The sequence below is a fragment of the Camelina sativa genome, chromosome 19, assembly GCF_030686135.1.
Source record: "Camelina sativa cultivar CO46 ecotype springtype chromosome 19, ASM3068613v1".
Taxonomy (NCBI): Eukaryota; Viridiplantae; Streptophyta; class Magnoliopsida; order Brassicales; family Brassicaceae; genus Camelina; species Camelina sativa.
In genome coordinates, this window is record NC_141898.1 from 10,438,056 (window position 1) to 10,461,814 (window position 23,759).

General features: G+C 36.2%; 6 protein-coding genes across 7 annotated transcripts; 4 read left to right on the plus strand and 2 right to left on the minus strand.

Annotated features, from left to right (window-relative positions):
- The first annotated feature begins 4 nt into the window (after window positions 1–4).
- LOC147920387 (zinc finger BED domain-containing protein RICESLEEPER 2-like) lies at window positions 5–2,891 on the plus strand. The gene is made up of 4 exons (XM_087501050.1): window positions 5–133; window positions 230–2,095; window positions 2,383–2,710; window positions 2,806–2,891. Exons 1-4 carry the CDS (start codon window positions 5–7, stop codon window positions 2,889–2,891), a joined length of 2,409 nt encoding a protein of 802 aa, XP_087357176.1.
- A 6,806-nt stretch (window positions 2,892–9,697) lies between these two features.
- Window positions 9,698–13,213, plus strand: LOC147920388 (uncharacterized). The gene is made up of 5 exons (XM_087501051.1): window positions 9,698–10,956; window positions 11,018–11,057; window positions 11,222–11,458; window positions 11,848–12,495; window positions 12,836–13,213. Exons 1-5 carry the CDS (start codon window positions 9,698–9,700, stop codon window positions 13,211–13,213), a joined length of 2,562 nt encoding a protein of 853 aa, XP_087357177.1.
- A 1,016-nt stretch (window positions 13,214–14,229) lies between these two features.
- On the plus strand, window positions 14,230–15,785 carry LOC147920389 (uncharacterized). The gene is made up of 2 exons (XM_087501052.1): window positions 14,230–14,422; window positions 14,481–15,785. Exons 1-2 carry the CDS (start codon window positions 14,230–14,232, stop codon window positions 15,071–15,073), a joined length of 786 nt encoding a protein of 261 aa, XP_087357178.1. The 3' UTR covers window positions 15,074–15,785.
- LOC104765992 (photosystem II 5 kDa protein, chloroplastic) lies at window positions 15,276–15,725 on the minus strand. Its single transcript, XM_087502378.1, has one exon. It carries the CDS (start codon window positions 15,723–15,725, stop codon window positions 15,405–15,407), a length of 321 nt encoding a protein of 106 aa, XP_087358504.1. The 3' UTR covers window positions 15,276–15,404.
- Window positions 15,786–16,649: 864 nt separating the features above from the next.
- LOC104765993 (protein RBL) lies at window positions 16,650–19,297 on the plus strand. The gene is made up of 6 exons (XM_087502379.1): window positions 16,650–16,851; window positions 16,938–17,032; window positions 17,128–17,226; window positions 17,335–18,422; window positions 18,509–18,764; window positions 18,959–19,297. The coding sequence occupies exons 2-6, from the start codon at window positions 17,014–17,016 to the stop codon at window positions 19,150–19,152; spliced, it is 1,656 nt and encodes a 551-aa protein (XP_087358505.1). The 5' UTR covers window positions 16,650–16,851; window positions 16,938–17,013; the 3' UTR covers window positions 19,153–19,297.
- Window positions 19,298–19,393: 96 nt separating this feature from the next.
- LOC104765994 (NAD(H) kinase 1) lies at window positions 19,394–23,572 on the minus strand. 2 transcript variants are annotated; one of them, XM_087502380.1, is made up of 11 exons: window positions 23,113–23,572; window positions 22,597–22,762; window positions 22,368–22,487; window positions 22,048–22,223; window positions 21,536–21,649; window positions 21,345–21,409; window positions 20,958–21,064; window positions 20,733–20,806; window positions 20,559–20,637; window positions 20,166–20,473; window positions 19,394–19,963 (listed from the first exon to the last, which is right to left on the minus strand). In XM_087502380.1, the coding sequence occupies exons 1-11, from the start codon at window positions 23,140–23,142 to the stop codon at window positions 19,655–19,657; spliced, it is 1,548 nt and encodes a 515-aa protein (XP_087358506.1). In that variant the 5' UTR covers window positions 23,143–23,572; the 3' UTR covers window positions 19,394–19,654. The 2 variants fall into 2 exon arrangements, with proteins under 2 accessions (XP_087358506.1, XP_010488093.1); XM_010489791.3 differs by having other exon boundaries at window positions 21,345–21,439; window positions 23,113–23,491.
- Window positions 23,573–23,759: the final 187 nt, after the last annotated feature.

Below are 23,759 nucleotides of genomic sequence, written 5' to 3' on the forward strand. Positions count from 1 at the left end.
GTTTATGCCAAAACACACGACTTCATCGAGACTTCATCGAGACTTCATCGAGACTTCATCGAGACTTCATCGAGACACACCAAACCCTGTGAGCTGTGACACACGACTCCAGTCCTCAAAGTCTATCGTGATGGTAAGCTATATTGTTCCTTTTTGTCTATTGTCAAAACCCCAATCCTATAAACTCTTGTGATATGATATCTCAGTTGGTTTTTTTTTTTTTGTAAAGGATTCAAGTGATTCGTATGATCTGAGATCAATAGACTTAGAGTCTCAAAGAGTAATTGATACTGCAAACGCTGAAGAAGAACAGAATATGTTTGATGGAGCAGAGCCATCTACAAGTCGTAAGAGAGCAGCAATTCATATTGATGTAGATGATGTTGAAAAGGACAAAGGAAAGACAACATCATCAGTACCGAAGAAGAGAAAGCAGAATAAGTTTGATGGAGAAAAATCTGGTAAAAGGGCAGCAATTGATATCGATGATGATGATGATGATCTACATGACAATGTCGTAGGAGATAAAGGAAAAGGGAAAGCTACAACAACAGAACCGACAAAGAGAAAGCAGTATGCAGATTGCTGGGAGCATTTTACAGTGGTTAAGAAGACTATTAATGGAAAACTTCAAGACAGAGCCGAATGCAATTATTGCAAGAGGGACTATGCCTACAATTCACACAAGAACGGTACACATTCTTACAATCGTCATATGGAAACTTGTAAGGTTCGGCTTAGTAAAGTTGATATTAGTAAGGTGATGCTCAACTCTGAAGCAAAGTTACAAGCTAGGAAGATAGATCATATGGTTTTTCGCGAAATGGTAGCTAAGTGTATCATTCAGCATGATCTGCCATTTGCCTATGTTGAATATGAGAGAGTTAGATCAGTTTGGAAGTATTTGAACGCAGATGTGAAGTTTATTAGTCGGAACACAGCTGCAGCAGATGTTTACAAGTTCTATGAGAACGAGACAGAGAATTTAAAGAGAGAATTAGCTCACCTTCCAGGGAGGATTAGCTTCACTTCTGATTTGTGGACTGCAATCACTCATGAGGGCTACATGTGTCTAACAGCACATTATGTTGACAGGAACTGGAAATTAAACAGCAAGATTCTTGCTTTCTATGCTTTTCCGCCTCCACATTCAGGTATGAACATAGCAATGGAAATTCTAGAGAAGTGGAAGGATTGGGGAATTGAGAAAAAAGTGTTTTCCATCACGTTAGACAATGCTACTAACAATGACACATCACAAGATATTCTGAAATCTCAGCTTATGTTGCGGAATGATTTGTTGTGTGGAGGAGAGTATTTTCATGTGCGATGCGCAGCACATATTCTCAACATCATTGTTCAGATTGACCTGAAAGATATAGGTGATACATTGGAAAAGATCAGAGAGAGTATTAGATATGTACAAGCTTCTGGAAAACGTGAGGTATTGTTTGCAAAGTGTGTTGAAGCAGTTGGTCTACAGTTGAAAGCGGGCTTGATTATGGATGTGAAAACTAGATGGAACTCAACATACAAGATGCTTGATAGGGCTCTCAAGTATCGAGCTGCCTTTGGTAATCTCAAAGTCATTGATGGGAGAAACTACAAGTTTCACCCTACAGAAGCTGAATGGCACCGATTGAAGCAGATTTGTGAGTTTTTGGAGCCTTTTGATGAAATCACTAATCTGATCTCAGGTTCAACATATCCAACTTCAAACTTGTATTTCATGCAAGTTTGGAAGATTAACAATTGGTTGATATCGAATTCACAGAATCAAGATGAAGTCATCAGAAGTATGATTGTTCCAATGAGAGAAAGGTTTGATAAGTATTGGGAAGAGGTTAGTGATGTCTTTGCAATGACAACAGTGTTTGATCCAAGGTTGAAGCTAACACTGGTCAATTATTGTTTTGGAAAGAACGACAAGGGTTCTGCTGAGATAAAGATTAAACATTTGCGTGGTAAGCTTGCTACTCTTTTTGAATCTTATGAGAATAAGTCCATTTTCACATCATCTTCTACAGAGACACGTGAAACTAATCATCAAACTGATGAGAATGAAGGAAAAAAAGGGAGTTTTGGCAACTATGATGTAAGTATTCAAATTCTCACTCTCTTAGGCTATGAAATCTTTTACGTAGGCTATGAAACTTTAGTTACGTACACTTTTTGAAACTTTGGTTACGTACTTTAGTTATGATCTCACTCTCTTCGGTTTGAAACTTTATTTACGTACACTTTTTTTGTGGTTTAGGTGCAGTTTGGTTTGTTTTAATTATGTCTTAAGTTGTTTGAGAAATGTGCAGATTTTTTTAAAAATGTTCATGTCTTGTTAATTTTTTTTGTTTGAATACTAAGATTAGTTTTATATATTTACAGGATTTTATTAACTTTCGCAAACAAACTGTTGTTACTAGTGGAAAGTCTTCTTTGGAAATGTATCTAGATGATCCGCCGATAGACATGATAGAGTATGAGAGTTTGGATATTTTAAAATATTGGAAAGATAACTCTCAGCGGTATGGAGAACTGGCGTCAATGGCTTGCGACCTCCTTAGTATACCAATCACAACAGTAGCATCTGAATCTTCTTTTAGTATTGGAGCTCGAGTTTTGAACAAGTACAGAAGCCGTCTTCTCCCAAAGAATGTTCAAGCACTAATATGCTGCCGCAATTGGTTAAAAGGTTTTGAAGCCTATGAAAATGGTAAGCAAACAATTTTCACATTTTGGTATTGATTGTGTAACTTTTAAGTGATATATAATTACCTTGACCTTCTTCTATTACTTTACCATATGTAGAGAAGGATGAAGAATTTGATGAAGATGAGACACTACCTTCTTTCCAATCAATTGTCAAGCTTGATTTGGTTGAAGAGACATCTTGACCTTGAGATTTTTGTTTTCAGCTTTCCATTTCAGTTTAATACTTTGGTTTAATGTTTCAGTTTAATACTTTGGTTTATTGTTTCAGTTTACTATTTATCTAATTTAAATTTCAGTTTAAACATATTCATTATGCGTTTGCGTTTCTGTATTGGTTATGGCATTGTTAGCTCCATTATCACAATTAAAAGCTAAGTGCACATTTCGGTTTCTTATTAAACAATCACGTACTTGTTTTGTCATAAGAAATCATGCTATAAATAATACAAGAACCATCGATCACAAAACCGTGGACGATGTCATAACCGGTTAATAACCGACATTAGTCAATGACTCGATGATGTGTGTGTGACTGTGTGTTAGACATAAATTTGTTCACAAGCAGCAAAGGCCAAACCGTAAGTACTCGCGTCGTCATCTTCTCTAACGAGTCAGAGACTCAGAGTTGTGCCATAGTTAGAAGACGCCCGCGGGCATGCCCATTAGTCCACAAAGATAGGCGGAGCGGGCATGGGCACTGATACGTCGCCCGCCGCCCGCAGCGGACTTGTCCGCGGCGGTTCACTGAAAATACGGGCCCATCACGGGCGGTCCGTTTGGGCGCGGGCATGCCCGTTTGACACCCCTAATCACACCTAAAAGTCACATTCTATTTGTATGGTAAAGAAATTGGAAATTTTTGTGTATATGGAATATTTCTATTTTGTGACTTTGATTACTAAGCTTAGGCAATAAATCTCTACATTATGGAAACAAAAATATACGGACATAAAAAAAAAGGAAGCTAGAATCATAGAAGCTAATTAAGCTCATCGTCTTACTTAGTTGATCCAATTATCATCCAACAGCAGAATAAGACAAAGAAACTTTAAAAGACTTTCTCTTAAACATGAAAGGTTAAAAGAACACTAGACTAATTCATACTACAGCAGACTAAGACAAAGAATTACAGAGCTTCAATCATTTACACCCTTTCATAATAAGTTTTAGTTCCTTCCTACATTTCTTACATCCCTAGCCACGTTCATGTTGTCTACAAATACATTTGATGAAGTTCCATCGTTCATCTGCCTAATTTGCATTAAAAGTTATTTTAGGAAAAATTTCATTGCCGTAATTTTTTTTCTAAAAAATGAAATAATTTACCATTATCTCAGCCTCCAAAAAAAATTAGACAAAGAAAGTAATTAGCTACCTCGTTTTTGTAGACAACTATCTTAGCTCTCTTTAGCTCAATCGCCCTTTGGAGTCGACCTACGACCACAGGAACAGCCCTAGCATTCACTTGCTCATTTGCATCTGCGATCTCCATTTCCAACCTCGTAATCAACTACATACATTGTTTAAAATAAGCAAATCAAGAAAATTGAAAAGAATGAAGAGAAAAGGGTAAAAGAATCTACGTACATTTTGAAGATCACGAACGGCATCAGTCACGGTACAGGTAGGAGGAGGGGTATGTGTTCTCCTAATACAGGAGATTGTTTCTCATAGAATTAAAAATAAAACTTCAACTCAATTTGAGTTTCTCATAGAATTATATTAGCTTTCTAAAATAAAAGCTTTCTCATAAAAGCTAATTATATTATTTAAAATTAATATTACTTGATACAATAAAAATATTAGTATAATTAAACAATTATTTAAAAATAAACTATTTATTTGGTGCTTCCATTGTTTAGCTTCTGATTAGTTTATGATAAAATGATTTAGCTTCTGATTAGTTTGAGTATATGATTTAGCTTCTTACTTGTCCACCAACCAAAGATTTGGTTCGTGCTTCCATTGTGCAGTCTAGAACCAGGTGGCTTCAGGCACCTGAGGTTATCCAAATCATGGAAGTATGAGACCAACTCATTTCTAAATTTTCATTTGCATGAAATATAAGTTTTTATAAGATTTAAAACATGTGATGCCAATTAAGAAAAAATCAAAGTCAATACCAAACAAAAACTCCAAAAATTCTAAAATCAATACCAAAAAATGACTGCAAAAGATTTATACAGTAGAAAGCTCATAAAAATTAGATGGTATGATATCAGAGAGTCTATTTTATGTGTTATAAAATCACATACATAAAAATATTTTATTTATGTTTTCATATTTTACATATGTTTTGTTTATTTTTTGTTAATATCTATTCAATATTTCATAGGCCACAACAGCCCTTGTTAGACATTGATGTAACATCTTTGAGAAAAGCCTCCAACATTGGAAGCATAGTTTCCTCTGGCACTAACATTTCAAAAACCACAAGAAGATTTGGAAGAGACACATTAGGAAGATCCATGTGGTTATCCAGAACAGGAAGAACAACATCATATGAACTTGGCAGCGAGGTTCCTCATTATCATATGATCCGATTTCGGTTTTCCTGATGTACGGAATCGTTCGACGATTTCAAAAACTCTATTTACGTAAAGCTTCATCGGTTCTGATTCATCCATAGCTAGTTCTTGGAATTGCTTCTCTAGCCTACGTAGCTTAGCTTGTTCATTGTTACCTTTGAGCAAATCCCAAACTTCATTGGCCGAAGAAGCAAAGAGAGAGAGTCCAATATACATATGTCCATTTGTTAATATCTAAACAAATAAAAGCCCAATATACCCATGACCATCGTATACATAAAAGTAAGGTTTTGGTCTCTCTTTATTGGTTGATTTTCATTTAATACTTTCTCATTTTTTGTTTTTTTTGGCTTTCTAATTGTTTAATTGCTTTAAACAATATTTAAGACCCAATTAACACAATACATTTAACTCACACATTAAAATAAAATTATAACTGAAAATATAATAAATTATACATTAATCATATTCCACCACTCAATTTTATCCAAACACAATAAATTATTATTGTAACTCCATAATTCTAGGTGTAACTTCCATCAATTCTTATCATACAAACAAGCATTCTCTCATATTGACATTCTTTTACTTTCTCATTTTCACATTCTCTCATTCTTTTCCACTTCTCTCATTCTCTTCTACAATACCTCAAATCATTTTTCGCTTTTTTTTTTGTTTTTGATTTTTTTATTTTTGTTGTATGGGTTACAAAAAAGCAAATGAAATATCACTGTAAATTTTTAATGCTAAATATTAATTTTATAGACTACATGATATATATTTCACATTGTTCTTATTTTTAAAGATTCATCTCCGTTATCTAATTTAGATTATCATTTTATAAGTAATCATTCTCTCCTCTCCCACAAATATCAAATGTTGTTATATCTCATATGTGTTGTAAGAGTTTCATCCTATATTTTAATTTAGAATGTATTATATATATTTAAAATTGTTTTCAATTTTTATTTTATTTATATAAAAAGAAAATATTTCTTTTATATTTCTTGCCTTTCTAATCTATTCGTATTTATTATTTAAATTTTTATAGTTAAATTTAAATTCACATATGTTCGTTTTAACAAAAAAAGTTAAGTTTATTTGAGAATTAGATGTTCTTATTCCTTGTAAACAATCAATGTGTAACATATTATACTTTTGAATCAAATTATGGACCCACCAACACTCACTATTAAATTAAATGGATTTTAATTTTAGGAGTTAGAAAGTATAAAAGTTTGTTTATAACTCCCATACCAATATCATAGTAGTGTTGTCAATAATTTTAATTTAATATAATAAAACATGTTAAAAATGTATTAGTATGCACTTAAATGCACTTTTGTAAATCTCAAATAGTTACGTTTGATACATCAATTTCTGTATTATCTATTAAAAAAAGACATATATCTCACTATAACCCTCATGGCCTCATAATTCAAATCTAACATAATTTTATAAATTCCACAACATCATTATTTTTTCTTGATTTAACCAATGATATCTTAACTTAATAAAAATTTCAGTTTATTTGAATAGGATATACATGTAATATATGATATATAGTTTAATTATTTTTTCTATATGAAACATTATCATTTCATATAAATCAAAGTCCAGACACAATTAAAGACTTTAAGATAATAACCTAATAAAATAGTTGCTGTTTTTTTTTTTTTTTTATGGGAAATGTATTAGTCTAATAATCTATGGTTAGACTCACTTACTTATATATGTATGAGACACTGTAGGCATACTGTTTATTATTTTGATTTTTTTCTTAATTGAAACATTTTAAATCTCTTTAAGCTATCACCATATATAAATAAAAAATATGCATAACTAACACCACAAAATAAATTTTATAAGAATATCTATCACAATGATTTTGAAATATGACTACAACTACAAAAATAAATGGCATATGACATGTAAGATACAATATGACTTAATTGCACTAAATATTTTATCATCAAAAAAAAAATTGATTTCTTTACTTTATTTAATTCATACTACGTAGTCTTTAAATTTTGATGTACACTGAAAAACAAAATAATAATAACATGTTAATTTATATTATTTTTTCGAAATAGAATAGCGATTATGTAAAAACTCACGCGTAGCGTGAGCTAACACCTAGTGTGTCATAAAGAGAAAGTTTTATTTGTGGATCCAGTTTTAGAAGAAATGAGAGAAAAAAATATAACAAAAATATAAGTGTGGGGACTTTCTTTTGAGGTATTAGATAAAAAAAACTATTGTTACATGGTCCACTTAAATTAAGAAAATTCTCTCAAATCATACCAAATAATTTTTATTTTTAAATTTAGCACTCTAAAATTCTAAAAACAGGGTTTAATTTATAAAATTAAACCATAAACGCAAATACTAAAACACGCCCATCAAAATTATACATTAAGTGTAAAATAGTGAACCCAAACCTAAAAAATATTATTTCAAAATATTGTAATGTGTCAAACAATGTCATTTTGGTGTACCATTTAGATTTGGTGTATCATTTAGGTTTAGTGTACCATTTGGGTTAAACGTATAATCTAGGTTTAGTGTACAATCATATTTTGGTATACCATTGTATTGGTTTACACTATGGGGTTAGTGTACCATCTGGTTTTAGTGTACAATCTAGGCTTGGTGTACAATATGAGTCTAATGTACCATATGGGTTTGTTGTACCATCATAGTCTAGTATATCATCTACGTTTGGTGTACCATCTGGATCTAGTGTACCATCTGGGTCTAATATACTATATGACTCTGGTGTACCATCTGGGTCTATTGTACCATATGATTCTGGTGTACCATCTGAATCTTGTTCACCATCTGGGTATAGTATATTATCTAGGTTTGGTGTACCATCTGAGTTTAGTATACTATTTGGGTTTGGTTTACCATTCAAGTTTGGTGTACCCTAACCCTTCAAAACTATACCCTAAATTAAATCCTACACACTAACCTTTCAAAACTATACTGTAAATGTAAATGTAAAACTACCCTAACCTTTCAAAACTATACCGTAAATGTAAAATAGAGAACCCAAACATAAAAAAGAATATCAAAAAATTAATTTAAAATATTGTAATGTGTAAAATACTTTTATTTTGGTGTACAATCTCGGTTGGATGTACCATTTGGGTTTAGTGTAATATCTAGGTTTGGTATACTATCTAATTAAATTTTCAAATTTAAATCATACACTCTAAGACCATCTCCAATGGTTTTCTCTATTTTTTCCTCTATAATAGAAGATTTCTATAATAGAGATGAGTTTTGCTCCAATGGTTTTCTTTATTTTTTCTCTATAAAAGAATATTCCTATTAGATTCTATTTTTATTTTACAATTAATACCTTTTATTTTTTAAAATTGCAAACTAATCCATTTTACTTTAAATTTTGTAACACTTTCATAAAATTATCTTTTGCAAATGGTAGTCTCAATATTTTAGAATAAATATTTATATTATTAGTTCTTAAAAATACTTATTTTATTTATTTTGATCATACATAAAAGAAGTTAAAGATTAAGAGGACTACTTGGCAAATAAAATAGTTCACCTCTATTTATAGAGGAAAAAATATAGTTCATCTATAAATAGATAAAAAAATAGCAATCTCTATTATAGAGGTGAAAATAGAGTACCATTTGAGCAAAAATTACTCTATAATAGAGTATAGAGGTAAAAATAGAGTATTATTGGAGATGCTCTAAATACTAAAATATGCCCCTTCAAAACTATATTTTAAATGTAAAATAAAGAGCTCAAACCTAAAAAAAATTCTAAAAAATAATTTAAATTATTGTAATATGACAAATAAAGCTATTTTGTGTACTATTTAGTAGCCCTAGAACTAAAATCCGGATCCGCTGGATATCCATATCCGAATCCGGTATCAGATCCAAAAATCGGATATCCGGTCTGGGCGAATCCGGATTTGGATTGTGAAACTATATATCTGGCCGGATACGGATCCGGATATCTAATTTTTTAGGTCAGATATCCGGATCCGGTCCATACAACACCAATCCAGGCCCACACATGTTTATTTCATTTTTTTACAGAAATGTTTACATCTTTTTTTGGTTTGAATAAAAAATAAGCTCATTAACTTAAAGCGTGGTATTTCTAAGATTAATATTAAAGTGTAGATTTAAAATTATCCACCCTAAATTTGAAATTGTCAACCGAAACCTAACAAAATAAATTCTACATTCTTAAAAACAATTTTTTGTGTTTGTGGTATTTTTGGAAAATAAAACTTATGTGATTTTTTGGAAAAAATAATGAAAACTTTTGTGTTTGCGTTATTTTATAATAAAGATGATTTTAATATTTCAATTTTATTGGCCACCAATAGATTAATTGATATTGAGGCTGTTCATAATGGAAGGATTTTTAACATAACATTTGTATATGGTGATCCTGTACCCAACAAACGTGATATGGTATGGGAACGATTATTGAGGATAAGATCAACAAAATCAACACTTTGGCTTGTTATTGGAGATTTTAATGAATTAACAGAAAATCATGAAAAACGTGGGGGTAAACTTAGACATGCTGCTTCGTTTCGTGCTTTCAACGGAATGATTCAGGATTGCGGTTTCCTGGAATTTCCGTATCTCGGTGATTGCCTGTCTTGGAAAGGTTGGCGGGATAAAAAACCAATTCGGTGTAGGTTGGATAGGACTTTAGGTACTGAGAATTGGCATTATCTGTTTCCAGATACGGTTACAGAATATTTGCCAATGATCGCTTATGATCACAGACCTTTGGTGGTTAGTATTGGTGCTAAGCAACCGAGAGGGCGTCGGTGTTTTATGTTTGATAGAAGGTGGATTGGTAAGGCGGGTTTGATGGATGCTATTTCGATGGGTTGGGATGGTCCCCGAGATCAGGAATCTTCTCGTTTAGTGGCCAAGATTGGGAGTTGCAGACGGGCAATCTCTCAGTGGCAGAAAGCACAGGTTCCTTATGGGCGGGAAACAATTGAGGAGCTTAAACGACAGTTGGAGGTGGCTCAGGCAGATGATGCGGTAGAACCGAAAGTGATATCGGATTTAACCTCTCGTTTGCGCGAGGCTTATAGAGATGAGGAGATTTATTGGTATCAGAAAAGTCAGAATCGATGGATGCGAGTGGGGGATAGAAACACAAAGTATTTTCATGCGCAAACTAAGCAGCGCCGGGCTCGAAATCGAATTATTGGTCTGTTGGATAGGAATAATAATTGGTCAACGAAGGATGCAGATATTTGTAATATTGTTGTATCGTATTTTGAAGATTTGTTTACTTCGATCAACCCAATTCTTTTTGAGGAATCTTTAAGTGAGGTCGATACGGTAATAACGGAGGAGGTAAACGAGCGGTTAACCGACCCGGCAACGGAGGCGGAGGTAAGAAAGGTTTTGTTTATGATGCATCCAGATAAGGCGCCGGGACCGGATGGTATGACCGTTTTGTTTTTCCAGAAGGCCTGGAGGATTGTCAAGGATGATCTGGTATCTATGGTTAATCGGTTTTTTGAGGAGGGCGTTTTTGACAAGAGTCTGAATCGCACGTATATCTGTCTTATTCCCAATGTGGCCAAGCCAACCCGGATGGCAGAGCTACGTCCGATTAGTCTGTGTAATGTGGGGTACAAGATCATCTCTAAGATCTTATGTCAACAGCTCAAATTGGTATTACCAAGCCTTGTCTCGTAAACTCAATGAGCCTTCGTGCCAGGTCAGCTGATCTCAGATAATATTTTGATTGCTCAGGAGATGTTTCATGGTCTTCGGACTAATCCGTCGTGTAAAGGTAAGTATATGACAATTAAGACGAACATGAGCAAAGTGTATGATATGGTCGAATGGGGTTTTATTGATGCTTTGCTTCGAAAGATGGGTTTTTCGAACAAATGAATCTCTTGGGTTTTGTTCTGTGTAACTTCGGTTGAGTATAAGGTTCTGATTAATGGTCAGCCTAATGGATTGATTGTTACGGAACGAGGGTTGCGTCAGGGAAACCCATTATCTCATTATTTGTTTATCCTCTGTACCGAGGTGCTTATTGCAAATATTCGGAAGGCTGAGCGAGATAAACAGATAACAGGGATTAAGGTTGCAAATAAGTGTCCACCCATCACGCATTTGCTGTTTGCGGATGATAATCTTTTTTTCTGCAAGGCCGATAAGGATCAATGTAGGGTTGTTTTGGACGTATTAAAAAAATATGAGGCAGTTTCAGGTCAACAAATTAACTTTGATAAGTCTTAAATTCAATTTGGACACAAGGTCGAGGAAGGGATCAAAGGCGAGGTGCAGGGGTTACTTGGCATATCAAATCTGGGCGGGATGGGCTCTTATCTCGGGATTCCTGAGAGCTTGGGGGGTCCAAAATTAAGGTTTTTTCTTTTGTTCGGGATAGACTTTAGAGTCGAACGAATGGTTGGACGGCCAAACAACTGTCTAGAGGGGGAAAAGAGGTGATGATAAAATCGGTGGCCACTGCGGTGCCAACTTTTGTCATGTTGTGTTTTCGGTTGCCAAAAAAAGTCACTTCTAAACTTACTAGTGCTTTGGCAAATTTTTGGTGGTGTTCGGGGCAGTTTGGGGGTATGCATTGGTTAGCCTGGGAGAAGTTATGTGGCAGTAAGCAGTTGGGTGGTTTGGGCTTTAGGAATGTTGATGATTTTAACACCGCTTTGTTGGCTAAACAATTGTGGCGGCTGATTGAGGCACCCGATTCCCTTTTTGCACGGGTTTTTAAAGGCAGGTATTACATGAATTCAAATCCTATGGATCTGATACGTTCATACTCTCCATCTTATGGGTGGCGGAGTATAGTTTCTGCTAGATCTTTTGTTTATAAAGGGCTTATTAAACGATTTGGCACATGCGAGTCCATTTCTATATGGACTGACCCATGGATACCAGCTCAATCTCCAAGACCAGCTTTGAGTAAGGGACCTTTACAGGACCCTTCGTTAAAAATTTCACATCTCATTGATCGCCAAACTAATTCTTGGCACATGGATATGCTCCTAGAGCATTTTATTACGGAAGATGCAGCTTTGATTGGGGCTTTACCCTTGGGCGTTTCTCAGATAGAGGACTCACTAGGCTGGCATTTTACGAAATCCGGGAAGTATACAGTTAAATCAGGGTATGATACGGAACACTTGGAGAAGCAGCGGTTTTCTCAGGTTACTCGGTATGGGCCGGATATTAATCCTCTCCTAGCGGGAGTTTGGAAGGTTTCTTTTCCACCAAAAATTAAGCACTTTATGTGGCAGGTATTAACCGGTGTATTTCAGTTTCGGCAAATCTGAAGAGACGTGGCATTACATGGGACTCAGTTTGTGCTAGATGTGGGGCTGATGAAGAAACAGTAAATCATGCTATCTTCCTGTGTCCACTAACCAGACAGGCTTGGGCTTTAGCTCAGGTGCCGGTTGGACCAGTTTCCTTTCCTACGGACTCTTTGTATGCCAATATGGATCCTTTTTTGGGGTCATCTAATCCGGGTTCTCAAGCTACGGCTTTTCCTTGGATAATGTGGTATATTTTGTAGGCAAAAAATGCTCGTTTTTTTAGAATGTTATGGACAAGCCAGAGGATGTAGTTAGGTTAGCTGTGAGTGAGGCGTCACCTTGGCTGCAGGCTCAGGCTGAGGATGTAGATGAGGATTTATCCTCAATCCTCAACGTTCCAACTGTTCCGGATCCGGGGCGTGTAGGACACTTGCCTACTGTTTTCTCAGGGTATCGATGTTTTGTTGATGGATCGTGGAAAGCGGATGATGCTTTTGCGGGTGCTGGATGGGTGTGTTCGTCCTTTCAGGATGCTTCGACGACGAGGGGCGCAGCCAATTTCCAACGTAGTCTTTCCCCATTGCATGCTGAAGTAGAGGCTTTTGTTTGGACTTTGCGGTGCATGATTGGTCATGACTATCGAGACGTGGCTTTTACATAGATTGCTCAGACTTGGTGAAGATGGTGTCTTCTCCGCATGACTGGCCGGCGTTCAAGATTTACCTCGACGATATCGAGATGGACAGGGAGGAGTTTTCTTCTTTCTCTTTATCTTTAGTTTCAAGAAATGCTAATGTAGATGCAGATTCTTTAGCACGCCAAGCGCGTACATCTCCGCATCATGTTTTATTTGTAAACAATTTTCTTTCCTATTGGCTCTTATGACCTAATCTTTTTGTTGTCAAAAAAAATTAATATTATCTAAATAAAGCAATTAAAATAAATTAACAAATTGTAGTTTAATAAAAAAAAAACTGAATATGAATTTTAAATTCATACATATAAACCTTAGCATTATTTTTATTTTTTAATTATAAAATCTAAATCCTAACCATTTTTTATAAATCCGAACAAAATTATAGTTTCTTTAAATTATAAATCTAAACTCTAACCACTCTTTTGTAAATCCTAACCGACATATAATTTTTTTTAATTACAAAATTTAAACTCTAACTGCTATTTTGTAAACTCAAATCGACATATAAATTATTTTAATTTTAAAATTTAAATTCTAAATTTATTTGTAAACTCAAATCTAAACCCTAATCATTTTTTAAAAAACTCAAACAGATATATATTTTATTTTAAAAAAGTATTTAGATTTGGTTTCTTTAATTTATTTTTTCTGATTCTAATTTTGATTTATTTTTATATATAATATTATTTGGTAAATTTTGATTGACTAATAAAGAGGGAGTGAATGAGTGAAGTTCACCTCCAATGATTTTTCTTATGTCAAAGCGAATGTAAACCGATACGAAGAATGAAACCAAAACCGGAGCCACAACACTCAATTAGTCACTTTGGTGATTTGGCAAATTGAACTCTAGGGTTTACGGTTAAGAATAAAAAACCACTATATAATAAAATAGAAAGTGTTAGGGTTAAGGGATTAGTTTAATCGCTTTGGTTGCTCCAAGAGAGAAAAAGGTTAGACTACAGTTGTTGCTTGCGGCTATGGCGGCGTTGAATATTCAAGACGGTGTCTCTGACGACTTTGACTACGAACAATGGGCTCCAATCACCAAAACCAGACTCGTTGAGGATGAAGTTTGGGAAGTCGTTCAAACCGGAGTCTCCCCAAATCCAACGAAGATCCCAGCCTTAGCGGCTACCATTAAGTCCGTAGATCTCGCACTATGGAGAAACCGTGTTAACAAAGACAACACAGCGCTCAAGATAATGCAATCATCTCTTACAAACCTAAGGTAGTGAATGTGACGTGTGCGAGAGGGACAATCATAACGAAGAAGACTGTTATTACAAACCTAAGGTAGTGAATGTGAGTGGAGCCCCTCATCTTAGAGGGCAAGTTTGCAGTGCGGCAACACAACAACAAGCTCAGATTAATCAAAAGAGGATCCAAAAGCCCGAGCATCTGATGTTAGCGGTACCTGTTGCTGGTTTGACATATGATGTGAATATGTGGTTGGTACACCCCGCTACCACGAATCACATGACTCCATATCAGAAGTTTTTCACGACTTTGGACCGATCGTACAGAGCTAGGGTTGGACTGGTGGACGGGAGTGTGATCATGACACAAGGGAAAGGAGATGTCATGTTTATGACCAAGGGAGGGAAGAAGAGGATCAGGAATGTGCTTTTTGTTCCCGGGATCAACAAAAACGTGTTGAGTGTTAGTCAGATGACTGCTGACGAAGGCGGTTCAGTAATGATGGATGGAGTTAAATGCATTATTAAGAATGAAGGTGGGAAAGTATTTGGAGAAGGTTGGGTGGATGAGAGAAGAGGATATGTTATGCCTTTGCAGGTGATTAAAGAAGGTATTAGGCATTAGACGTATCGATTCTGTTTTCAAGTTTCTTTGTCTAAGAATAAAAAAGCTAAATAACATTCTGCTGCTGCTGTAGTATGAATTGGTCTAAGTCTTTTTTTTAACCTAGGACGGTTTGGTTTTTAATCTAGTTTGTTGTGAAACTATATTGTATTCACAATGCATTGCTTTTGTCAAGTCTTGGTAATGGTGAAAGTAACGATTCTAGTAGAAAGATCAAAGGACTTTTAGTAGATCGATCAATATACGATTACAGACCAAATCTTAATTGAGAAAATTTACCGAAATTGAAAGGGGGAGAGAGAGAGATAGACATGAAGGTGGATTTGTTGAATCAGTAATGGCAGATCTTGGCGGTAGGCATTGTGACACAAACTTCGGCGTATTTCTTCTTGGCCGCCTCTGTCCCTCGCTTGGGCTCTTCCTCTTCCGCCATGGCTACCTTAGCCAAAGAGCAAACCGCAGCAGCTGCAGCTGTGAACATGAGGTCCCTCCTCATTGTGGTGCTGCTCTGTTCCTTCTGGGACTTGACTTCTAAGCTGGGTGTGTTGTCGCTTGTGGAGGCTCTGACTACCGAGAGCTTTCGTCCGCTGGTGGCTGAGGGAAGCTTGGCGACGGCAGGGAGGAAGGTAGCGGTCATGGTCATGGATGCCATTGCTTGATAGTCTGCGATTGATCTCTCTTTCTCTCTTTCTCGGTTGGCTCTCGGTGAAATGGTTTGTGAGGTGGTGATGGGGAATGTGTTTAAGAGGTTGGGTAATTTGAGTTTGTGGAATTGGTGGAGAAATAATATCCATTTCCTTATCCAAATATGATTTTCGTGCAAATGGGTTGTTGCCACGTGTCATGTTCTATCTTTTGTTTAAGAAGAACCATGAGAGAGGTTTGGTTCTCGCATTAAAAAAAACTTAAAAAGTGTATACTAGAGATACTTTTGGTTTGCAGGTCCACATGTAGGTCCATCCTTGATATAATCGAAGACTACATTTTTTTTTTTTTTTTTTTGGGTCAAAATCGAAGACTACATTTAAATCTTTCATAAACGCTTTTGCAATGTGTTCGTCCATCTAGTTTTAGATCTTCAAATCAAACTTGCCCAACATAAAAGAAAGAAAAAGAGAAGAGATTGTTTAGGGGAACTAGAGAAATGGCAAAACCAATCTTGGATCTCCCTACTTATGCATTGATTCTTAAAAATATATTTAGTTATATTCAAAGAGTTAGAATCTGAGTTTATTGACCAGATTACAAGACTTAAGACGAGTATATGACGTTGTAAACATGTAATTGAGCATATTACTAAGCACATTTGATGTTATACCCAAATTTATGTTGCAAACACAGATGAACCTTTTATCTAACCTAGTAGTACATATAAGCAAGTAAGAAACATATTTGTGCAAATTACGCTAAGAGGGTGTTAACTGGTAAGATATATATATATTTTTTTTGTCGTGTAATTGGTAAGAAAGAGATTTTAAAGTAATTAAATAGAGATTAAATTTAATGAGATAATTATTTGAAATTAAAACACTGGCTGGTTAAACTAATTAAACCCCCACACCCTTGGCCTAACGCCGGTTTATTTGTTCTTCGCTCTTCTTCTTCTTCTTCTTCGATTAACCTCTTAACACTGCAATCTACTTCCCCATTCCTTCTTTGAAGGAATTAGTTTCTAAACACATTAGAAGGTCACGACGATCTCAAAGTACATTTGTCTTTGGAGGAATCGAATTAAAGAGATTAATAGACAAACCTAATATCTCCCTCCCAGTTCCGTTGTAATTCTCACATCTCTTACCAACTTTATTTAGGTTAGTTCGATTCTCAATCGTTTAGTTTCTTTTCTTTTCTCTCTCGCGTCGAGGTATACGAAACCCTAATTTCGAGGGGCCTGTGTTCACCCACTCAACTCGATTTGCACACCTCCTCTGAGACCCAACATGAACGCTCCGATCATAGGTGAGCTCTATTCTTCCTTTTTTTCCAATCTTCTTCATCTCTAGTATCTAAATTACTTTTTTTTTTCTCTGGGTCTCTCTCTCTCTGTGTGTAAGATCCATTGCAAGGAGATTTCCCGGAGGTGATTGAAGAATATTTGGAACATGGCGTCATTAAATGTGTTGCCTTTAATCACCGCGGCTCTCTTCTCGCTGGTAATCCAAATTTACTTCCCAATTCATATCCTCTTGTTTCGTTCGTTATCTATCAATTTGGGGGTACACACATTGATGGGTATATCTTGCATTTGTTTTATTTGTTAGCCGGATGTGCGGATGGGGGATGTGTAATCTTTGATTTCGAAACTAGAGGCATTGCAAAGGAGATTCGTGATATTGACTGCTCTGCTGCTATCACAAGTGTCTCCTGGTCAAAGTATGGTCACCGCTTGCTTGTTTCAGCTGCAGACAAGTCATTAACTCTTTGGGATGTCTCAACTGGTGAGAAGATTGCTCGTACCATTCTTCAGCAGACTCCGTTGCAGGCTCGCTTAAACCCTGGCTTGACTTCTCCTTCTCTCTGTCTTGCCTGCCCTCTCTCATCTGCTCCTATGATTGTTGACTTTGATATTGATTGCACCACTTTGCTTCCGGTTGCTGTCCCTGAGATGCCTGATGTGTTAGCTCCTCCGCAACGCAGTAAATGTCCTGAATCGAATCCTCCTTTCTCTCCAGCTGCAGCGTGCTTTAACAAGTGTGGGGATCTTGTTTATATTGGGAATTCCAAAGGAGAGATACTTGTCATTGATTACAAGAGTGTTCGTGTTCTTGCTTTGGTTCCTGTGTCTGGTGCGGCACCAGTGAAGAACATAGTGTTTAGCAGGAATGGGCAGTATCTTCTCACGAATTCTCACGATCGTACTATTAGGATTTATGAAAATCTTCTCCCAGCAAAAAACGTGCTTAAATCCCTTGAGGATTTGGGAAAGAACATTGATGGGATTGATGGTGTTGAGAAACTGAAGACTGTTGGATCAAAATGCTTAACACTCTTCAGGGAATTTCAAGACTCGGTTACAAAAATGCATTGGAAAGCACCTTGTTTCAGTGGTGATGGTGAGTGGGTAGTTGGGGGTTCTGCGTGCAAAGGGGAACATAAGATCTACATATGGGATCGAGCGGGGCATCTTGTGAAAATATTAGAAGGTCCAAAAGAAGCGTTGATCGATCTAGCTTGGCATCCTGTTCATCCCATAATCGTCTCTGTTTCCTTGGCTGGTCTAGTATATATTTGGGCAAAAGATTACACTGAGAACTGGAGTGCGTTTGCTCCTGATTTCAAGGAGCTTGAGGAGAATGAAGAGTATGTGGAACGCGAAGATGAATTTGATTTGATACCTGAAACAGAAAAGGTGAGAGAAATGGAATACGTAACTTTAATCACTATCTTTTTGTCACATGTTTTTTTCTGAAACTCTGAATGGTTGTTTGCGTGTAGGTGAAAGTATTAGATGTTAATGAAGATGAAGAAGTTGACATAGAGACAGTGGAAAAGGATGCTTTCAGCGATTCAGATACGTCAGTGGAGGAACTTCGCTACCTTCCAGCTGAACCGATCCCAGATACAAATGACCAGCAAGACAATTTGGTTGAAAGCATTAAGTTAGTTGAAGGTCAGATATCTGCATCTCCTGCTTCTGAAGAGGCTGTTCAGAATGGACATGGGGCAGACCATGTATTAAGTCCACAAGGAGGTAAGAAAGTATTCAACAGCATCATATGAAAAAACACAGTTTATGTATCCTTGTACACGTGAGATTATAAGTGCAAAAAGTATGAATTCTGCTGAATAGAGGTCTGATTTGTAGATTTGTATTGTGGATGTATGATGTGTTATACCACAGATAATAGATGCTGACTTTACTAATGCATGGCTCTCTGTTTGCAGAAGAATTGGGTGATACACGAGGAAAGAGAAAAAGGAAACCATCAGAGAAAGCCATGGAGCTGCAGGCAGAGAAGACAAAACCATCGAAAGGGTCAGGCAGAACAGTAAGAGCAAAATCCAGAGCAGGCATTGATCAAGAAATTGATGACAGTGTAAATGATGCGGATGATGATGATGATGCATCTTATTACTGAAGTAGGTTTACTAATCTTTATGTTGCAAAAGAAAAACAAGCTAGGACATGGAAAGATATTTGTTTGAATGATTTGGTTGCAGGCAATGATGTGCGCTTCTACCACGTCACATCTCTATATTGAATCAAGTTTGGGATATGCACAATAGGAAGTTATGTTGCAAGTAGTTAAAGTTACACGTTAAGCAGTTATAAAGAGACAGCCTTTGAGCATTTTGGAAACGAGGCCACTGGACACATAATTATGAAGATATATCTTTTATTCGTCAACTTTGAAAGATCATCACATCAACAGAATTATGGGTCATTAGCAGCTACATTATTACACATTTCCTTTACACAACAATGGATACAGACCACATTCTCTCACACAACCCATCACTTTCCTTTTCACCTTTATCTATATGCATACAGATAAACAGATACTATATATAGATAGACGTTGAGAGTTGAGACAATATATGGTTAAGAATGAAAGAGAGAAGAGCTGGAGGTGTGTGTTTCTAAGTGTCCTGAGGTCCGTCAGCAGATTGAGTCTTTCTTAGGTTCCAGTGAAGACCATCGTGGATGCTGCGTAAGAAGTCGTTGGTGGATTCAACTTGGCAAGCAGTTGAGACGGGCCATGGTGCCATGCTACACACAAGTGCATCCCCTGCTTCTAGCTGTTTCCGGTCTTTCCCATCAAACGAGACCCAAGCGGAGCTTCTGCTGTTGAATGGCACTTGCACTCTCACTGTCACGTGTTCCGGTAATATCAGTGGGCGGAATGATAGAGAATGCGGGCAGATAGGCGTGAATAAGATTCCAGGAACCTGCAAAACATTAAGTTAGAATATAATCCACTATCTGTTTTTGATACCTTAGACCAAAGCTATAGTACAATCTATCAAGTTCTTGAAATGGCCCATGAATCTGGGGCTTTTAACATTTTTTACATTGTTACTAAAATCTCAACCGGGTGAATTAAAGAGCTTGTTGTTACGGATATGAAGATCATTATGGAATATTTATTACCTGTGGATGGACCATTGAACCTCCAGCTGCAAGTGAATACGCAGTGCTACCAGATGTTGTAGACAATATTAGTCCATCGCCTTGCACACATGTAACAAATGAGTTGTCGCAGTAACATTCAAGGTTTGTGAGGTAAGAAGATATTCCACGGTCGATGGTGACTTCATTGAGAACAAGCATAGTCTCCTCTGTTTCATATTCATGTCGTGCTTTATCTCTGATGATGTGACACTGCAACCTGTGTCGTAGTGTTATACTGATTGGACCTTTCAGAATCGCTTCAAGGCATTCTCGGTATTGTTCGCTGTCTGGTTTGGAGTTAAGAAAAAGTTTCTGTAACAAATAATGTTTAATGCAGCTTAACTAAACAGATAATGAAACGTTGAAGGATACGGAAAGGAGTCATGAATCCAAGAGATCCCATGGAAAATGGAACAATTGGAGGCACTGGCCCTTTAAACATTGATGCTGCCTGAAACAATGTAAAACAATCCACGTTAAATTGTGTATTTGTGGTATAATAAAAGTGTTATAACCTTGCGTAGGATAGAACCAAGACTGACTTACCCATAGTACTGTGCCATCCCCACCAAGAGTTATAAGAAGGTCAACCTTTGTGTGCAGAAGTGAAATTTCCTTGTCTGTATAACAAATCATCAATTGGAAATGTAAGTGATTACAAGGCCTAAACATTCAATGTTGTATAAGCTGGTCTGTGCTCCATAGATTTTTCTAATAGGCATCAATGGCGGAGAACAATCTGAAAAGTGAAAACAATGTATCGTATCTTACCATCTTCCCAAGTTTGTACGAAGTTGAAGGAACTTGATTCTGATAAGAGTTCTGTTTTTACTCGTGGTTCCACATAAATATTTAGTCCTTTTTGCGCTCTCAACCATCTGAAGTGGAGATAAATCAATATCTAGTTAATTCATCCGAACCAAGACTCTACCTTTCAAATGTACACATAAACACTATTTCTGCAGACATAGGCTAGTCTGGAGAAAATAACTAAAAAGTGTGAAGCAGCAACGCAGACATTCAGAGAGAGAGAGTTACAGAAACTAATCCTATGGGTAGCATGCATAATCTTAGAGTGTAACCGATACAAAGAGAATTGAAAATTCATTCTAGCAGTGAGAGTTAAATATAAGAAACTGCAAAATTATCAATACTGACCTGACCATATCCACAGAGAGAACTCGCACAGAAGTTGAATTGGGTTTAGTAATTATAAGCACAGTCTGTGGATCAGACTCCCATGTCAGTGAAATCTGACATTATAAGCTGTTGGGTTTAGTTGTAAATTCAGAGATTGGAAGCAAAAGGAATACTAAGGTCACCTTAGTAAGGTGAAACAATGTTCCTACCTGTTTACTACTGCGCTCTGCTGTACTGATATTCCCTCTCTCAAACGAAACAATTTCTTTTTTGTGTTGATCATTAGCCATCCCCTTACATCCCCATGAAAGTTTAAATGATGCCTGCAACCAATTATAAAGATTATTTCAATATAGAATAGAGTTTTCTTCCTTCCTTATTGTTGTAGTCTAATCATTTCATGCAATATCGTTGCCAGTTTTTGAATGTCAAAGTAATTGGGAGACAGAAAATGAAGATACATAACAACTCTGACGGACCAATATTCATCTACATTTGATACTAGAATGTGCAAGTCCAACAACGGCTAATGCAAGATTCATTACGAAGTACATGAACTTCAGATACATGTTTAGGAGCATATGTAAATGAGAGCATCCAGTAGACACTGATTCAAGAATGCATTAGGATTGATATAATAAGTAAGCTTTGCCTGCTTATGCTTACTGACTTGCATAGCCAAAGGTAAAAGCAAGGCTCGCAACAATTAACAAAATATTACCTTCCTCTTCAGTTTGTTATTATAGCTGTTAAATCCACCATCTTGGAGCACTTCATGAGAACAAATACGCTCCATGCCATTAGAACTGTTTTCCTGCGCATGAAGCCGCGGAGACTTTACTACGTGCTCCATCCTTGGACTTTTAGATTCATTGGCAAGCACTCCATTTGAAAGTTCTGTAAAACAAGCCAGCAATTCTAGTTATTCAAAATACATCAAACCAATGGCACCATTCAAATCAAAACTATAAGAACTAATTGGTGAAGTCACCCGAATGGAGGTGACATATCAAAACAACCCTTTTTAAGTTAGTAGAGAACCTTTATGCTGCAACTCTACATTCTTCGACCTCTCTAGCTCGTATCTACGCTTCCATTCAGCAGCCTCGGCTTGAGCCAACGCCTTTCCTTCAGCAGCTCCCCTTAGTGCCTTTGCAACAGCTACAAAACAAATATGCAAGAACCTCAAAGTTAAGTCCCAACAAGAAAAAGAAAAAAAAAGCAAAAATACAGCTTATGTTTCATAGTATTATCCAAAGCTTAGACTTACTTCTCAAAGCCTCAGAAAACTCAATGAGATGGTCGTCAGTTGCCTGCATAGGAGACTGTTGAATAAGTAGCTCCTGAACAGCCTTCTCTGATAGAGAAATCGAATCACTGAATCCATTCACTGGGTTCGGGCACAAACTCTTGGCATCTCCATTTCCAAAAGAATCCTGCCAAAAAAATAAATAAAGTCAAAACCTTTAGATTCAAAAACACAAGCTTTATAGAATATAAAACAGGAACAAGAAATATCGAATCCTGTCTAGAACAGTTTCATCACACTACCAACTCAACAAAGAGTATCTCACATTCTCAATTTCGAATCAACCACCGCGCACGATCATAAATCCAAAAAAAAGAAACCTTTTTTTTTCACCAGCTCAACAAATTTGACCAAATTGAAGAAGAAGAAGCAGAGAGATTTAAGAAAGACGCATAAAAGAAGCTAATTCGTAATGAAATGAGTAAAACAGAATCAGAAAGCAGAAAAGGAGAGAGAGGGAGAGATTGAAGTACATACAGTGTTATTGAGCTTGTAGGTCGACGACATTGAATCCTGTGATTATCGAAGACGATAGAGAGAGAGAGGGAGAGAGATCAAAGTGGGTCACACGAAGAAGAAGAAGAAGAAGAAGAAGAAGCTTTGGTGGTGGTGTTATGTAATAATCTCATTCTCCCATCTCCAAGACGGCAGATTTATAATTTATATATAAATAAGAAGAGGAGGAAATCGGAGCCGTACGCGTCCAAGCTTTTTGGTGAAAGAAAACAGTGAAATTGCTTTGAAGTTAACGAGGCAGCGCACCGGATCGCATCTTTGACTCCCAGATCAAGTCTTCTTTTCTTTTTATGTAAGTCACATTAATATATTACATAATAATATTATTACATACTGTACTATATAAGAATATATATGGAAGATATTCATTGTATTGAATCAATACTACTGATCACTTTTTTGTTTATGTTGGAAAAACATCAGATTCCCTTTTTGCTTTTTCATTATGGAAGTCTATGTTGAGTATTGATTAAATTTAGATATATTTTAATAAATAGACAAATTTAAATAAATTATCATTTACGTGTATTTGTTCAAATGTTTACTTATAAAAAGAACATATTTGTTGTGGATATAAAAACCTATTGAGTTTCGTAACCAACATCTTA

Coding starts and splice junctions, on each gene's coding strand:
- LOC104765994 (XM_010489791.3), bottom strand. CDS start 23,142: ATGTCGTCGACCTACAAGCTCAATAACACT. Junction 20,807..20,957: donor CGTACAAACTTGGGAAGATG/GTAAGATACGAT, acceptor TTTGTTATACAG/ACAAGGAAATTTCACTTCTG. Junction 20,638..20,732: donor GGGATGGCACAGTACTATGG/GTAAGTCAGTCT, acceptor ACATTGTTTCAG/GCAGCATCAATGTTTAAAGG.
- LOC147920387 (XM_087501050.1), top strand. CDS start 5: ATGCCAAAACACACGACTTCATCGAGACTTCATCGAGACTTCATCGAG. Junction 2,096..2,382: donor GGAGTTTTGGCAACTATGAT/GTAAGTATTCAA, acceptor ATATATTTACAG/GATTTTATTAACTTTCGCAA. Junction 2,711..2,805: donor TTTTGAAGCCTATGAAAATG/GTAAGCAAACAA, acceptor TACCATATGTAG/AGAAGGATGAAGAATTTGAT.
- LOC104765993 (XM_087502379.1), top strand. Junction 17,227..17,334: donor CCGCGGCTCTCTTCTCGCTG/GTAATCCAAATT, acceptor TTTATTTGTTAG/CCGGATGTGCGGATGGGGGA. Junction 18,765..18,958: donor TGTATTAAGTCCACAAGGAG/GTAAGAAAGTAT, acceptor CTCTGTTTGCAG/AAGAATTGGGTGATACACGA.
- LOC147920389 (XM_087501052.1), top strand. CDS start 14,230: ATGGCGGCGTTGAATATTCAAGACGGTGTCTCTGACGACTTTGACTAC. Junction 14,423..14,480: donor TCTCGCACTATGGAGAAACC/GTGTTAACAAAG, acceptor TACAAACCTAAG/GTAGTGAATGTGACGTGTGC.
- LOC104765992 (XM_087502378.1), bottom strand. CDS start 15,725: ATGGCATCCATGACCATGACCGCTACCTTCCTCCCTGCCGTCGCCAAG.
- LOC147920388 (XM_087501051.1), top strand. CDS start 9,698: ATGGTATGGGAACGATTATTGAGGATAAGATCAACAAAATCAACACTT. Junction 11,058..11,221: donor GACTAATCCGTCGTGTAAAG/GTAAGTATATGA, acceptor ATTAATGGTCAG/CCTAATGGATTGATTGTTAC. Junction 12,496..12,835: donor TCCTAGCGGGAGTTTGGAAG/GTTTCTTTTCCA, acceptor TCGTTTTTTTAG/AATGTTATGGACAAGCCAGA.